General features: G+C 39.0%; 1 protein-coding gene across 1 annotated transcript; it reads right to left on the bottom strand.

Annotated features, from left to right (window-relative positions):
* Positions 1-1,359: 1,359 nt before the first annotated feature.
* On the bottom strand, positions 1,360-1,818 carry LOC131680847 (uncharacterized). Its single transcript, XM_058961559.1, has one exon. The coding sequence runs from the start codon at positions 1,816-1,818 to the stop codon at positions 1,360-1,362; it is 459 nt and encodes a 152-aa protein (XP_058817542.1).
* Positions 1,819-16,521: the final 14,703 nt, after the last annotated feature.

The following is a 16,521-nucleotide window of genomic DNA, read 5'->3' as shown; positions in this document are numbered from 1 at the left end:
GGAATATCCCGGGGTGTATCTAATTTGACCAAAAACCCTAAAATGTTATCCAGTTCACTGGTTGCACAAAATTATGAAGTTTGACACCCCGCAAGACGGGTTTTATAATCGGTTGAAAAGTGTCCTCTTTGCCGGATAACCAGATTTCCGGAATACACCTCAAAATGACCTCCAGTGCACTTGTTTTGAAAAATCATAAAGTTTGACATGTCGCAAGACGGGTTTTATAACTGTTCGAAAATTGTCCGCTTTGCCGGAGAAGCCAAGTTCCCGGAATACTCCAGGGTGTAGTCAATTAGACCAAATACCTCCAAAATGTCCTTCAGTGAACTTGCTTAGCAAAATCATGAAATTTTATGTGCATGGTTTTGCAACCAGTCGAAAATTGTCCTCTTTGCCGGAGAGACCACGCTTCCGGAATACCCGGGAGTGTGAAAAATTAGACCAAAAACCCTCAAAACGTCGTAGCGTATTTGTTTCGCAAATTCATGCAGTTTGACATGCCGCAACAGAGGGTTTCAAAAAGGTCCAAAAGTGTCCACTTTGTCAGAGGAACTAGGTTCCCGAAATACTCCGGAGAGTGTTCATTTCGTCTAAATGCTATCAAAATGTCTTTCAGTGTGCTTGTTTTGCAAAATCATAAAGTTTGATGTGCTGAAAGACGGGTTTTGAAACCAGTCGAAAATCGTTCCTTTTTAACGGAGGAACCAGGTTACCGGAAGATCCCGGGATGTCTCCAATTTGACCAAAAACCCTCAAACTGGTGCAACTGGTTATTTTGCAAAATTATAAAGTTTGACACCTCGCAAGACGGGATTTACCAGGTTCTCGGAGTAGACCGGAGTGTGGCCAATATACCCGGAACTACAGTCAGTTCCGGAAAGGTGGCCTTGATTTCTAAGACTGGACAAATTTTATGATCGTTTCCAAAAAACCGCATCAAATTTGGTTGGAACGCGGCTGAGAACCATTATTTTGAAATTAACCATTTTACATGAAATGGGGGTTGCCCGAATCCAATGTAGTTGGAAGCGAGTTGTTTGTTTGTCCACATGTGTCGTCCCAACCGGGTAGTACATTATTAATGAGGATCCGTTTGGGACAGGTATGCCATATCTCGTGAGGCGTCATAAGATGCCTTCCGAAGTATCGCTCCCTTCGTCTGCAGGGGGTTTTCGATCTTCTCCTTGCGTATCAGTTCGTGAGCCGCATACAGTAGGGTGCTTTTGCGTTTTGCTCGTAAGACCGGCTGCCACCGATGCACTCGTTACCGTCGCTGCAGGCTTGCTATGATCAGAAGTCGGTTGTGAGGTGGTCCGTATTGGGTCACCCAGAGGAGCTTTCACAGACCATGCTTGCCTAGAACTTCCACGTTCGGCGAAGGCCCGGCCCCCCTTTCAGCTGGTGCATTCTAGCCTTTCCGAATACATAGTTCAGCTGGTTGTGTTGGCAGGTTATCAGTTTCACTGAAGCCTCATCTACCGCCAACAGGAGCTCTACCATCTTGAGGACCGCAGTTCTCTTCACGACCTTCCAGCGTTCTGTGCAGAAATTGTCGTTCTGATTCTGCACCAGGCGGAGGATGTTCCCATCGGACCTGTCGATACTGTCGGGCAGATACCCGATGTAAAGCATTTGTTTTGGAATCTGCGACGCTTCAACAGCTTCCAATGAAGCGCCTTCCCAGGGCTTCATTGCAGCTGTGGCATCCTTCAGCCACTTAGCTGTATCTTTGTCTACACAGGCGATTTCGAGATATCCTTGTTTGTAGGTGCACTTCCTAAACTTAGGTCTCGTATTGCTTGAGCTCTGCTCCATGACGCTATCGATCAGCGCGCATCGAGTAGCATTCAGTTGTTCATGACTGAGGGTTTTTTGCAGGGTACACAACCGGAATGATGGCCATCGAGTACGACTTGGCCATTTCATTGAAAGTTGGGCGCTGTTCAGTTTTTAGTGTATGTCTAGGATCCTAACTCCTGATCTTTTTCGGTTACGGTTCCTTCCTGCACCGACTGTTGTTCGGCGACTCCGTGTCTGTCGAACGCTGTCGCTTAGATGGTGCCTTCCCTATTGGGATTCTAGCATTTCAGTGTGTTTGTGGCCGTTTCTCAGCAGCCACCCATAGCGTTTCTTCGCCGCTCTGCTTAAGTGTTGAGTTCTTCCTGTTCCTCTTGTTTTGTTCTCGGAGCCCTTCAACTCACCGGTTGCTCCGCCGGACTGGTCTGTGTCCTCCTTGGCCACTGTCCGATCCTCGTCTCTATCTGGAGAGTTGAGAATAGACGAATTGCAGGACACAACATCCTCCAACGAACCACTGTTCATCAGCTCTCCAAGTATGCTTTCCGCGCAATCCTTCTCCTCTTCCACCTCCATCGCCGCAATCTCCTCCAAACTCATGTTCATGCTGTTTTGTTCCCACGAATAGCTAGGGAAAGAAAGTCAACCCTGTCAGAGCCCCGCTTAACAGGGTAAGGGCAAAAATACTGTGCGGTGCTTTCTGGTGGCCACAGGCTCCGTGCGCGGCTTGGTATTTATCATTACTTCGGATCCCAGGCCTAGTTTTACGTAGGGCTGGGGTTCGAAGTGTTGGTCACACCTTGGATTGGGGTATAAATTCTACGGTACGGGTTTTGAGGCCTGCCCGTTGGCACCCTCTCATTTCGATGCTGATAGCAACCAGCCGACGCCGGTCTAGGTCCTAAGTTTTTTTTACTTTATAGTCCAAAGTTGGCAGGAATCCAAAAATTCACCTTGCAGGTAAGTATTCGCGATACTTCTTGTGGAACGGGGTTTGGGACGTATGAGTTTTAATAACACGAGAATCAAGATATCCATGTATATGGAAAATGACATGGTAGACGTTCGTATCCATGATCCGGCACGGCGCACTAAGGAAGATTACATCAAACGAATTATGTCGCAATACGAAGAAGTAGAATCTACTACGAATGTCACTTGGAGATTTTTTTTCACCGGTATGCTGAACGGAGTTCGAATTGTGGGGATGCGAGTGACTAAACCTTCTAAATCCAATACCTTCTTATATGACTATCTAATGCAAATCATCGAAGGATGGCGTAACCTATAAACAAACAACGCTGATCATATATCCCGGGCAGGGGAGAAGTAGGGACAGGAAGGACAGGTGTCTACGGGCTTAATGAACCCCCCGGCTCAGCGAGTTTGGGAGTCTTGCTAGGATTTGGTGGAGTTTGGATTGGGCTCTTCCAAACCTCCAAAAAAGCCATAACTCCAAAAGCACTTCTGCTAAGATCCTAAGATCCCAATAATCTAAGATCTTAGCAATAAAAGCACTCTAGCCCAACCGGAGTACCAACCGGCACATCAGGATCGACGCCAGTAACATCCTGATTATGGCATACTGGCCATGGCGAACGTCAACGGACAGGACACGGATCACGAATTGGACGGCGACTTTGGGTTGACAGGCATGCTGTTCTACTCCCTGAGTAAGGAAGGATGACACCGACCTGAAATGGCGAGTGGGCTAACAGTACGACTGCCAATAAAACCCTCGCAGGTCTCCGAGTACGTTCAAAACTCGTCACCATTTAGTTGGTGGTACTAGGTTCGGTTGAAGCATTCCAGATTTTACGCCGATCCGGCTTTGAACACTACTCCCCATTAAAGGATAGTGACCTCTCTGCTGCTAAGATTTAGTATGCATAGATAATCATGGGATCACGAGAGGCGACTATGTGCATCGAGTGGAGATAGCGGCCCGGAGTTGGGACCAAATAAAATGGAGCAAAACAAAGAACCTCTCATATACGGAGCGACGAAACTGTTCGCCAGAATAGATTTGATGAGATCACTATAACCAGTAGCTGTTGAAGTCATTCAGCAGGATCAGGAGGAAGGGAAGCAGCAACAGCAACAAGAACCAGAGCAGAGCGGGAGGAGTTACACTCAACAGACGCCAAAAGCAGTTGCAGTGAAGAGCTTGGTGGAGCATCTCCACAGGTTTGTGAATGAGAGAAACAATTCCCAAAGGGACATTAAGAAGATGGTTCTCTGAATCCGAAAGAGGCTACTGTCTACTGTGAAGGAGTATGACACGGCAACGCTACTACCTTGCTAGCCCCTCCGAAACAGGGTAAGGAGAAGCAGATTGGAGTGGAGAACACGGCAGTTCCCATGACTGCAAAGAGGACAAGATCCTCGCCAGGAGACAAAAGACCAGGCCAGCCAAAGAGACAGACACTTTTGTTGCGAAAGAAAGGACGCCAACTGGAGTACCGTTGTAGGTCGGAAGAAGAAACACGGGAAACAGCAAAAAAAGAATGAGAAGCGAAAAGGGGACTAGACGAGGAAAGGAAAATCCTCGGCTCGTCAGAAGGCGCCAAAGGGAGAAGTCGTGCTCGTCAAAGCCGATAACGCGATGACGTATGCAGCGCTGCTCAAGAAGGTCAGAAAGGACCCAGAGCTGAAGGATTTGAGGGAAAACGTGGTAAGAGTCAGGCGTCCCCAAAAAGGCGAGATGCTCCTCGAGCTTGCAGGAGACTATCACCAAAGCAATGGATGAAAAGGCAGAAGCTAAAGCCTTAAGCCCGGAGAAGGTGATTGTGTGCAAGAACCTTGATAAAATTACGGCGGAAGACGAGCTGAGAGGCGCACTGAAGCAGAAGTGTAACCTGGGCAAGGTGCACATGACGATCCGGTTAGAGAAGGGATACGGAGGAACTTAAATAGCAATGATTTGTTTACCGGTAACCGCTGCAGACAATGTGCTGGAAGCAGTTACGGTTGGGTGATCGAGCTGAGAGCCGCCCCCCGAGTATATAAACAAGCGGAGAAATGCCTCAAGTGTTTGGGTTTTGTACATTTGGCAGGGGCTTGCAAAGGCCCGGATAGATCCGGGATGTGCTGGAAATGTGGGGAGACGGGTCATCTTGCGAGAGAGACTTCGCGCGGAGGCAGAGGTGCTTGCTTTGCACCCCAGCGGACGGAAACGACTGCCAGACGGGTGGCTTTAAATGCCCTGCCTACAAGAAGGCGACTGCAGGCCAACGGTAATGGAGATGACCCAGATAAACCTGAATCACTGTGACACCGTACAGCAACTGTTGTGGCAGTCTTCGACAGAAACTATGTGCAATGTCGCTTTGATCGCAGAGCCGTATCAAGTCCCCCCTGATAACGGTAGCTGGGCGGCGGATAGATCGGGAGCAGCTGCGATACAAGTTATGGGTAGGTTCCCCATTCAAGAAGTAGTAGAACGCTCATACAATGTCTTTGTGCTCGCCAAAATCAACGGCGTCTTCGTGTGTAGCTGTTACGCTTCTCCAAGGTGAACAGTAGAGCAGTTCAGCCTAATGCTCGAGCAGATAACCGAGCAGTTGATCGGTTGGAAGCCGGTATCCATTGGTGGTGACTCTAACGCCTGGGCAGTAGAGTAACCAACACAAGGGGGCGTATCCTGCAGGAAGCTCATGCGAAGTTAGACGTACGATTGTGCAATGAAGGTTCTGTTAGCACATTTCGGAGAGACGGGAGGGAGTCTATCATCGACGTCACATTCTGTAGTCCTTCATTGATGGCGTACATGAATTGGAAAGTATGCGAAACGTACACGCATTGTGACTATCAGGCGATTCGCTACTGTATTGGTCAACGGAATCCTGTTGAAGTACGGAGAAGGATGACCGGTGAGCAAAAGTGGAAGACGAAAACCTTCAACATGACTTCTTCGTAGAGGTACTTCGGCCGAACGGCGGGACCGAGAACCTGGCTGGCCTAACAAGAATGATTGTGGCGGCTTGTGACGCCACAATGCTGCGAAAACTGGGACCACGCAATAAACGGCGTCCAGATTAATGGTGGAACGAGACGCTTAGTACGCTACGAATTGCTTGTTTCAGCGCCAGAAGACAGGCTCAGAGAGCAATATCGTATCCAGATAGAGAAGAGCGCAAGGCAGTGTTTCGGGAAGTTAGGGTCGCTTTAAAACGGGAGATCAGACTTAGCAAGTCAGATTGCTACAATAAGCTGTGCCGAGAAGTGGAAGTCAATCCCTGGGGCGACGCGGACTGAGTCGTGATCGCGAAAATGAAGGATTCGACGAGGCCAGCCGAAATGTGCCCGAGTAAGTTGACGATAATCGTCGAAAGTCTTTTCCTAAGGCACGATACAACTATCTAGCCTCCAACACCGTACGGCGAAGAAGAAGGAGCAAACACTGGCGATCGGCAAGTGACTAACGGTGAGTTTGTAGAAGCATCGAATCACCTAAAATCAAAGAAAGCCACCGGTCCGGATGAAATACCAAACGTAGTGCTAAATCCTGGCATATCCGGACATGACGCTTACCACTCATCTACCAGTGCAGTTTATAATCAAAATTTGGTCAAACAACAATGCATGTAAATTGAATAATTTTTTTTAAGCAGCATAAGCATTTTCCATAAGTTCAATTAGTATAAACTACAGAAAAATATTCAGTTAAGCTTTCGGTTAAGCGTCTTTTAACTACTGCCATCTAATTCTATACAGTCACCTCGTTCACTTTGTTCCCCAGTTTGCTTAAACAGGGTTCTTCTTCAGGTTGCACTTAACGATGGACTAATAGTCCTCGATTGGGCCGTGTCCTAGTATGTAGGGAGGGTTGTTGTCGTTGTGCGCCACCTCAACGTTGTTGGTAGTATACCACTAAATGTCCTTTTCCCTTAATGTCAGGATTCAAAATCCGACCAAAATAGCATAAAACGATCGTGTTGCTTAATGAAAGGTAGCAAACGTGTTTTCAAGCACTCTTTAGCGTAAATTTCCTGGTTGAAGATCAATGGGTGCAATGAAAATGTCACTTTTCAAACCACAGATACAGAAAGCCTGCCGAATCGGATATTTCGGTGTGAACTTCGACAGCTTCAAATGCCTGAAAATATCGTTCATTTTTCCCTTCCGGTTGGCATTACGATGATGGCAGTTGATTTGGCTACTTTTAAAGATTTCGCTAACTCGGCGTGCAAGTAGTTCAGATTCAGACAATACGCGAGCAAAATTTCGCTGTTTCACAATTACAACTTTGTGCAAATTGCAGTAGCAAAATAGAAACGGAATAAATTCAATAAAAGAAATGGAAGTAAAATTTAAAGAGTGAAAAACAAAAAAATTAAATAAATACTTAAGGAATAAACGAGACAAAATAGATACAATGGTACAAAACGAGAAAGCTGAAAAGTGACATTTTAAGTAATGGAAATAGATTAATAACATGCAAATAGTCAAAAACCTACTAATACCCAAAATAAGAAAAACTTCAAAGCGGAGAAACAACAGAAAATGAGAAAAATTAGGACAATGGCAAAGTTGAAATGTGAAAGTTTGTAAAAAAAATAGCAACATAAAACAAATTGGAAAAATGAAACAATCGATTTTGACGAAGGAAATTAGATCAAAATTTAAGAAATTGAAAAATTTTGCAAAATGGTAAGAATAATGAAAAACGGGTAAACGACAAAATGAAAAATAAAATATCAAAAACAAAACTACAAAAAGTAAACAAATATAGGAATGGATTGAGTTAGACGTAGAAATAATAATACAAAATTTTTAAAATATGAAAATTTGTAACAATATAAAAAATGGAGAGAATGAAAATGGGAAAAATGTTTAAAATATTTCAAAATAGAATAAATTACAAAGAACGACCATGGACTAAATTAATGCTTTAGCTTTAAAAAATTTAAAAATGGCCCAAATATTTTTTTAAATGAACTGATTTAGAACTAAATAATTGTAATGCAATAATCTGCTCATGATCGCATATTTGTCCCATTTTCTTTGGGATTTTCTATCTTTAAGGGACCGATTTGCGATCATGGCAGTAATGGATGTAGAAATGAATGGAAACACTTGGATGGAATAGATTGAAGGGGGAAAATAGAAAACAGGAACAAATGGAAAGAGTCCAAAAACAGACAAAAGATAAATCATAGAAAGCATGTAATGTCAAAATGGATGGGGAAAATAGGAATATTACGATAAAGAAAAATAGAAGAAAACTAAAATAAATGGATTAAAAAAATTCACATGAAGTAAAACTTCAAATTAGATTAAATGGAAAACAGAAAACATGCACAAAACACAAAAAGATCAAAATAAAATAATGGAAATAATGTTCAAAAGATAAAATGAACAAAATAGAATAAATAAAATACAAAATTGTTTAAATGTGCAAAAACGGAAAGTGCTAAAGGTAAACACAAGATTAAACAAAAATAGAAGAATGTTTAAAAAAACATGTAAAAGAAAATCATGAATTTCAAAACCGATAAATGGAGAAGAGAAAAATTCACAACAAAATAAAAAAATTAAAACGAGAAAATAATTATGTTTAGAAAATAATAGACCTAAGAATGAAAAATATTGAAAAAGTGCGGATGGAGAAAATACTAAAACTCTAAAAATACAAAAATAATCGTAAATTTCATGAAAGAAATTTGATGAAATCAATTGATCAAACGGATGAAAAAAGCAAATAAATCGATCGCGATTTTTTTTAAACAGGTAAAGATGGAATGAAATGAAAAAAATGGACAAATATAAAAATTGGACGAATTTAAAAAAAAACAGCAAGAATGGTTCAAATGTAGAAATGCAAATATGAAGCAAAATATTTAAATCAAAATGTAAAACAAATACATGGAAATACAGAAATACTAAAAAAACCTGATCGAAATGGAAAAAGAAACAACAAAAAATGCAGAAAATTAAAATATGAAACCACAAAACAAGATAATAAATTGGAAGAAATAAAAACTAGAAATATAAATTTCTCCAACGAATTTCCAAAAAAAAGGAAACAAATATTTAAATTGAGAATGTTAGTTAAAGATAATTTTTTTTTGGATTCTCGTATTTAAATAATATTTTTAAGTAAACATGATAAATTACTATGAATCGTTTTCTTCGTCCATTTTCATGTTCTTTCTTAATAATTAATGAAATTTGCGTTTCGACTTCGTCTCATCAGAATCCGACACTAACTCAGTGACAGGGCTAACCTAGCGCCGGATTGACGCTAGCTCATAAAAACCGAAAACACAATTTGTGTTATTGAGTAAATCCTTAGTGCTGCATGATGTTCCGCAAGAAAAGAAATTCTGATTAGGCTGATGAGAATTAATGAAAAAGAAACTTGGTTTGGCTTAGAAAGCCAATGCATTGCTATATTCCCAGTCCCTGTCACTAAGTTAGTATCGGATTCTGATGAGACGAAATCGAAGCGCAAATTCCATAACTAACTTTTTTATAGGTTTTCTGCTCTTCACGCGCAAAGATGGTTTTGAACAGTTCTCTCCTTAATAGAGAAAAAATAGTGATAGTGATTCTATTTTTAACAGTATAATTTAAGTTTAAAAATAAACCACTATTTTTTAAACCTATCTACAACAGATAGCAAAGTTTCGAATTATTAGTAAAATACGAATCATAATCAACTTTTCGAGAGCCCGAAACTTAAAAAAACTGAAGTATTTTTTAAATAATCGGTCGAAAACCATGAGATAACTATAGTAAAGTATGAAAGATAAACAATTTAGTTATTTAATACACAATTTACAAAAAAAGACCTTATGTATTTTTGTCCATCATTGAAATCATTTTTGAGTTTTCAATGTTTTTTTTGATTAGTCTTTCATGCAGTATAACAGCAATTCCACGAAAAAAAAGTTATACGATCTCTCAGAATTTTGTAATATTTGGTAGAATCGTTTCTTGCCGAAAAATATTAGATATGTATTTTTCATTTCGTCATTAGGGTGTCGCTTTCCACGTTAAACTGGCCCAAAAAATCGTGATTTTTTTGAAAGTTGAATTTTTTAAAAATTCATAACTTTTGAACCGCTGCACCAATTTTTATCGGTTATAGGTCAAATGAAAGATGTTTAAATGTAGTTTTAAGAAAAAATAGTAAACTTTGAAAAATATTGGGTTTTGAATGAACAAAATGCGTATTAATTGGTTTTCCTTGATTTTTACTGCGAAGGGCTTTAACTACTCCATACTTTTATATTCTTATTTGAAATATCATTTAATTCTACATAACATATCCAAAAATTAGGCTGCAGGATATAGAGATTTCGGAGATACATTTTTTTTGAAAATTAAAAAATCTATGTATACACCCCACGTGCATGGAAACGATGAAACCGCATGGTAGTTCACCATACATCTCCAGCGAGTCACAGAAGCTGTGAATAAAGAAATCCATGAGTTACTTACAAGCCGGGTGCAACATTCGTTTCAACCTGGGGGCTGTCCATTAACCACGTAGAAACAATTCAGACATTGCAGATTCTGCCCTCCCTCGCGTTCAAAATATTTTTACCGAGCGTCATCTTTGGTTAGAAATTCAACTTCAATAAAAATCCAGCTGGTTTAAAAGGGTCATATTTCGACATTATTTATTTTTGTATAAAAAATCCAGAAGAAGCATGAGGAGAAATAAGCAAAGCATTTTTATAACTTTATTCGTTTTATTTTTCACAAGGTATTTCTTTTCTTTAGCTACAATTTAACACATATTTCTTCCGTCGACAATTTAACACATATTTCTTCCGTTTTCATTTTGATGCTTAAAACCATGGAATGACGGTGTTCTCGAGATTTGCCTTACACGTGTTCAACGATTTTTTAACTTTTTTCAAATGACACCTACCAGGTCCTTGTTATAGAACGACTTTGTCGGGAAGATGTGGATTTCATTCAATACATCAAACGGTGTGTTGCAAACCAACCTCACTTTCGAAAGTCAACACCATCGTTCGAAAAATTTTGCTCAAAGTAACGAGGTCTCATTATTTTACGCGAATACTGCAATGTCGAAATAATTCAGATGACAAGCCACAAAAAATGCATAATTAAAAACAACTCAGAAATCTACCAGAGCGTTGCGGTTAGTGGATATGCTTTTTTTGCATTATTCATGCTAAACTTTGAAAAAATATGCAGATAATAAGGAACTATGGCACTGGCGAACTGAACTACACTCAACAATAGTACATTATTTTCCACCGGAACGGAGTGAGTGAGTTTTTCCCGCGTGCCATAGTCGGACGAAAAAAAACTCCGGGAAAGCAACAGTGCACGAGCTCTCGTAAAATTCTCGTGGGAAAAAAGAACATCATTATTAGGTACCTACTGACTCGTCGACGCAGTAACACACTCTGGCTGATGGTTTCATGAACAACAGCAACGACCGGCGAAGTCTGTTTCGATGACGGGACATAATATGTAATAATAAGTGTATTTTGATGCTGGCTACCGTACTCGAGCGGAACCCCCTGCCGAAGCAGAAGGAGAACAGTGCGGGGAGTTTATGATGATGAAAATATGTATTTCATTAGCTTTCGGAGGAGAATGGAATAAGAGGACCTGCATGTACTCTAGCTGATTAAGTGAATAACAGCATCGTGAAGACGCATAAAATTATGTCGGTAGTAACCTGAGCTGAATGAAAACCATATGTCATGAGTGAAAATTGATTCGTAATCGAAGTTGCTTCGGTGAGGAGGATTACTAAACTTTTAAATTTGACGTTAGGACTGTTACTCATATCTTCAAATAGGACTTTCCACTGTGTCTATAAAAATTAAATATACTCGTCAGTTCACAATTGTTTACAAGCTCGTAAATGGCTGCTAGTGATAGTCAACACCCAAACACTGAATGCCTCTCATGTGAGGATGAATTCCATTTAAACATCACATTGTTCACACTCAATTGGGTGCAGAAATGCCCGTCGTGTGAATTATATGTATTTAACAAGTGATTGTTTATTTGTTTTACACGTGATGTCTGGTCTTTCAGTGTATGCTAATAACAATATTGAACATCCACCAAGTGGGTGGCTGAAAGTTATACCCGGCTATCGAGTTAAGCTGAACGTATCCCATCCCAGGCAAGTTTGGTTCGTAGCTGTGCATATTGTTTAAACCAAACTAATCTCTCACCTAATGCAAAGTTCAGCTGGTGCAAGGCTTAGCAAGTCAACATGGATCTAACTGCCATAGGTATATAATATGAATCAAGTTTTCCCACCTTTTGCCCAATGGTAGAGCGGGACGAGCTTGTGATGGAAAACTTCTTTACTATATGCATTAATTTTCCCTTGCGTCGTATACCCGATATCCACCTTTCTGCCATCGTTCTTGAGTCTGGCTTCAGCGTAAACCATCCGCCGGTCCCATAGCATAGCACCCCTCGCATGCTTTAGGAGTGAATCGGGAAAATAAAGTGGTCCATCATCAGACAGGCAAACTTTAGCCAACCGACGACGATGGGACGAGGAATGAATAAGATGAAGACGACGCCGAGGACGATGCCGACGACGACGCAGGTCGGTTGGCGGACGTATTTCGACGGGTTTCGTGTTGACTTCTCCGATTTAGCTTTATCGCAGATTTATTGCAGTTGTGTAATTTATATTGTACTTTTTATGGCTTGTGGAATGTACTGTCAATAGTATATGTGGATCGTATTCCGGATGTTTCTCGATAAGTACGAGAGATCCTTTTCTGCGTATTGTTCGAGAGGGCCAGTTGCTCGCTGTCGATAAATATTTGCTTGGTTTCCATTAAATGTTTATACATAGTTTGGATAACATTATTCTGACTACCGCCCCATTCAGTTGGTCAGACTGGTTTGTTGGAGGGGAACGAAAATACTTCCGGATAGTGTAACTATTTGAGTATTTTTCGGTGCTGTACCTTTCACAATAAAATAATCTGTTTCATCCGAATAGTAAATAGTGCTAGTTTAAATATTTGTTTTGATGGTTGTGCGATTAATATGATTAACCTCATAACCCCCCGATTAATATGAATTTTATTCAAATTTGTCATTTTCACTCAGTGCTTCACACCATCTACATTTTTCATTCGACTTTTGTGACCATTGGATTAAAATTTATGCAAAAAGATTATTTATCTCATTAGATTCTAAAAGAATTTTCTTCTGTCCTTGATTTATTATAAAAAAATTACTAGAAATATGCATTTTAAAAGGTCGAACATTAGACTTTTTTACTTTGGTCGATTGTAATCATAATAAATTAACATTTCTCGACAAACATACGATTATGGCTTAAAAGCCAACTGTCAAAATTCTCTTTGAATGGAAATTCCGGACAAACTGTTACTGGCTATACGCAGTTCGTATCAGTTAATGCAAGATAATTTTTTTTCTTCTTTTGTTTACTATAAACATCTGTGATTGGCGGGTAACAGTTTGTCTGAAATTTCCTTTCAAAGAGAATTTTGACAGTTGGCATTTAAGCCGTAATCATATGTTTGTCGAGATTTGATCTACGTATATTATACATTTTCGGAAAGGGCACATCAATACCTTTCGAACTGTTTCGATCGGATCCTATTTGAACAAGATATTGACAAATAACTAGAATAGTGCCCAAAATCACATTTTTCAAAGAAATCTTGAAAATGCTTGTTTGAAAAAAATGGACTTGGTTTTCGTATTCAGCGATCCAAAATTAACTGAGGAAACACCTTTCTTCTTAGCTTATCGTGATTACCTTAAAATTGTTAAAATCTGTCACATTAGATTCTGAAAATATAAAAAAAAAATTTCTGTAATAAAAAATAGAGTAAAAACAAAAAAGCGGAAGCAAAAGAAAAACTTTTTTTTAACTCGAACTTTTTTGAAAGAGAAAAAGAGTATTATTGTCGTATTCAGCGACCCAAAATTAATCTAGAAAACACTTTTTCTCGTAACTTCATTTTTCTTGTAAACTAGTGTAATCTTATTTAAGACCAAAAGCAAAAATAAAAACAGAGCAATTTTTACTCGGTGCCTAATGGCATCACCAGATTTTTTTTGCTGATTTATTTTTTTTATGAAAAATCAACTAAAAATTAGTAATTTTACCAAACACTGCTTTTTTGACTTTGGTTGCTCTTAGCCCTAAATTATTGATATTTTATCCTAACATGTTATACATTTTTGGAATGGGTACATCAATACCTTTCGAATAGTGAAACGCTTGTATTAATCGGAAGATGTGTTCCTGAGATATTGACCAAAAACTGCAAAAAGTGCTCAAAAACACCTTTTTTAAAAAATCACAGAAACGGTTCTTTGAAAAAGAAAATGGATATGATTTTCTTGCTCAGCAACCCAAAATTGATTTAGAAAACACCTTTTTGCCTTTCTCATATAGAAAGGTTATGCAATCACTCTGAAAAACGTCAACCTAATCCCGGCCCGGAGGGCCGAGTGTCATATCCCATTCGACTCAGTTCGTCGAGATCGGAAAAAGTCTGTATGTGTGTGTATGTGTGTATGTATGTGTGTGTGTATGTGTGTGTGTATGTATGTGCGTATGTGTCAAATAATGTCACTCATTTTTCTCAGAGATGGCTGGACCGATTTGCCCAAACTTAGTCTCAAATGAAAGGTGCAACCTTCCCATCAGCTGCTATTGAATTTTGGATCGATCGGAATTCTCGTTCCGGAATTACGGGTTTCAGAGTGCGGCCACACAGAAATTTCTCATAAAAACTATAGGAAAAATTAAAAATAGAATTTTTATTTTTGATGCTAAATGTATTCAAGGTGCATAAAACGTCGAGATTTGATGCAAACACGAAAAAAAATTGACGAAGATTCACTTTTTTGGATTTTGCACATTTTTGCCTTTCTCATATAGAAAGGTTATGCAATCACTCTGAAAAACGTCAGCCTAATCCCGGCCTGACAAAATTTTTTTTTCGACTCGCATAAGGTTTCTGGATTTTAACAGGGGCGTAGTTGATGGTTTACGGAGAGGGGTTACACCCCCCTCTACTGTTCACTCCCCTCCTTTAAAAATCTCCTTAAATCACCTCTCAGACCACCACCTCATACCCCTCCCTTTCAACCCCATTATCTTTAAACCACCACTATATTACAAAGCATACCAATTTAAGCTGGGGAGTCGTTCGTTCATGGGACTTTCGCCCTCCTCACATACCCATCCCCGCATGACAAAATGAGTTAGCAAGCAGATAACATTGATCTAATGCTGATTAGGCTAATGGAGTATGATATTTTTTTGTTTCAAGTGTTTCACCGTCGACACGTAGCTCATCAAGTTCGTGGCTGGCATGCCATTGTGTATAAGTGCAAAGTGTACTAAGAATCTAATGGACATTTCCACAATTATGTTGAACATAAAAAGCCTCCGTGCCATAGTTTAGAGAAATGAGAAAGGCACAATTGCACCGCTAGGTGGATTAAAACAGGTTTTTTCTTAACTTCATGCAATTAACCTAAAATTTGTAAACTAGTGTAATGGATAAAATTAACCCTTTCATACCTAATATTTTTCTAGCACAAATAGGGTTCCATAACCGTTCTTCTTAAAAGTATTGGAGTAAAAGAACACGAAAAACCTGTTTTGATCAAGATAGGTGTTTCTCTAGCAGTGTTAGAAGCTGCTCAATTTTTACATACCGATCCTTAATACACATCACCTGCAAAGTTTTCAATACTTCAATTGGGAAGAAAAGGTAGCTGAAAGCAGTCAAAATTGATAAGATTTGTCAGTTTTCAAAAAAAAAAATTGAAGATAACGAAGATATATCAACATATAATTTTTCAGCGATAACTGAAAATGTCAATGACAGCACTGCTTCAGTAACATCCAATCAGAACAATTGTAGTAACTTCAGTTTTACGGATATTTTTTGTAACTATTAGCGCTCAAATAAACGGTAATTATTACAGTTATTAGTGTTACTTCTTTGTGTAAGGAAATCTTATCTAACCATAAAGTTATAGCTGTTTGATAACGTTGTTGTTAATAAATAACAGGGCAAGCAGGGGGTTAATAATGAAAAAAACAAAATCAAAAAATTGATAACACGAATAAAAAATCCATTCTATCCATTTTATCATTTTATTCATTTTTTTTATTTTTAAACAACAAAATAGAATTCATAGAATAAGTTAAATTGTGTCTAATTAATGTTCTGGATGAATAGAATAAAATGAATGACTGAAAAAATTAGTCAGATTATTAAAATAAATAAAATGCGTGGACCGGAAAAAAAGTTTCCATAACATGAAAAATGCGAATAAAATAACTTCAGTGAATGATACGAATAGGATACATGAGATACTAAACTGATCGGAATGCATACAAAGAATGAAATGAATACAATATATAAAATGAGCACAAATGAACAACATGAATAAAAAGAATGCTGAATGAAAAAAATCATTACAATGACATGATATGAATGAAGTGGAAAAAAGAGCATATAGAAAAAAATTAAAAGTTATTTAAATGTAGTAGTGTTTAAGTAAATGAATAAAACGAATTGTAGAAATTCCAGAACCATTGTTTCAGAATATTCTAAAATGTTTGTGAAAATCCCATTATTCATTGCACGTTTTCGTTCTTCTTTTTTTGACGGCGTTTTTAAGATTAGCTGGTATTTCTATTTTATTGACGGGCCTTAATTAGTTTATCAGGAAATCTAGAAATCAAGAATT

The sequence above is a fragment of the Topomyia yanbarensis genome, chromosome 2 (genome assembly GCF_030247195.1).
Source record: "Topomyia yanbarensis strain Yona2022 chromosome 2, ASM3024719v1, whole genome shotgun sequence".
NCBI classification, from domain to species: domain Eukaryota; kingdom Metazoa; phylum Arthropoda; class Insecta; order Diptera; family Culicidae; genus Topomyia; species Topomyia yanbarensis.
This window is presented reverse-complemented; position numbering and strand designations above follow the sequence as displayed.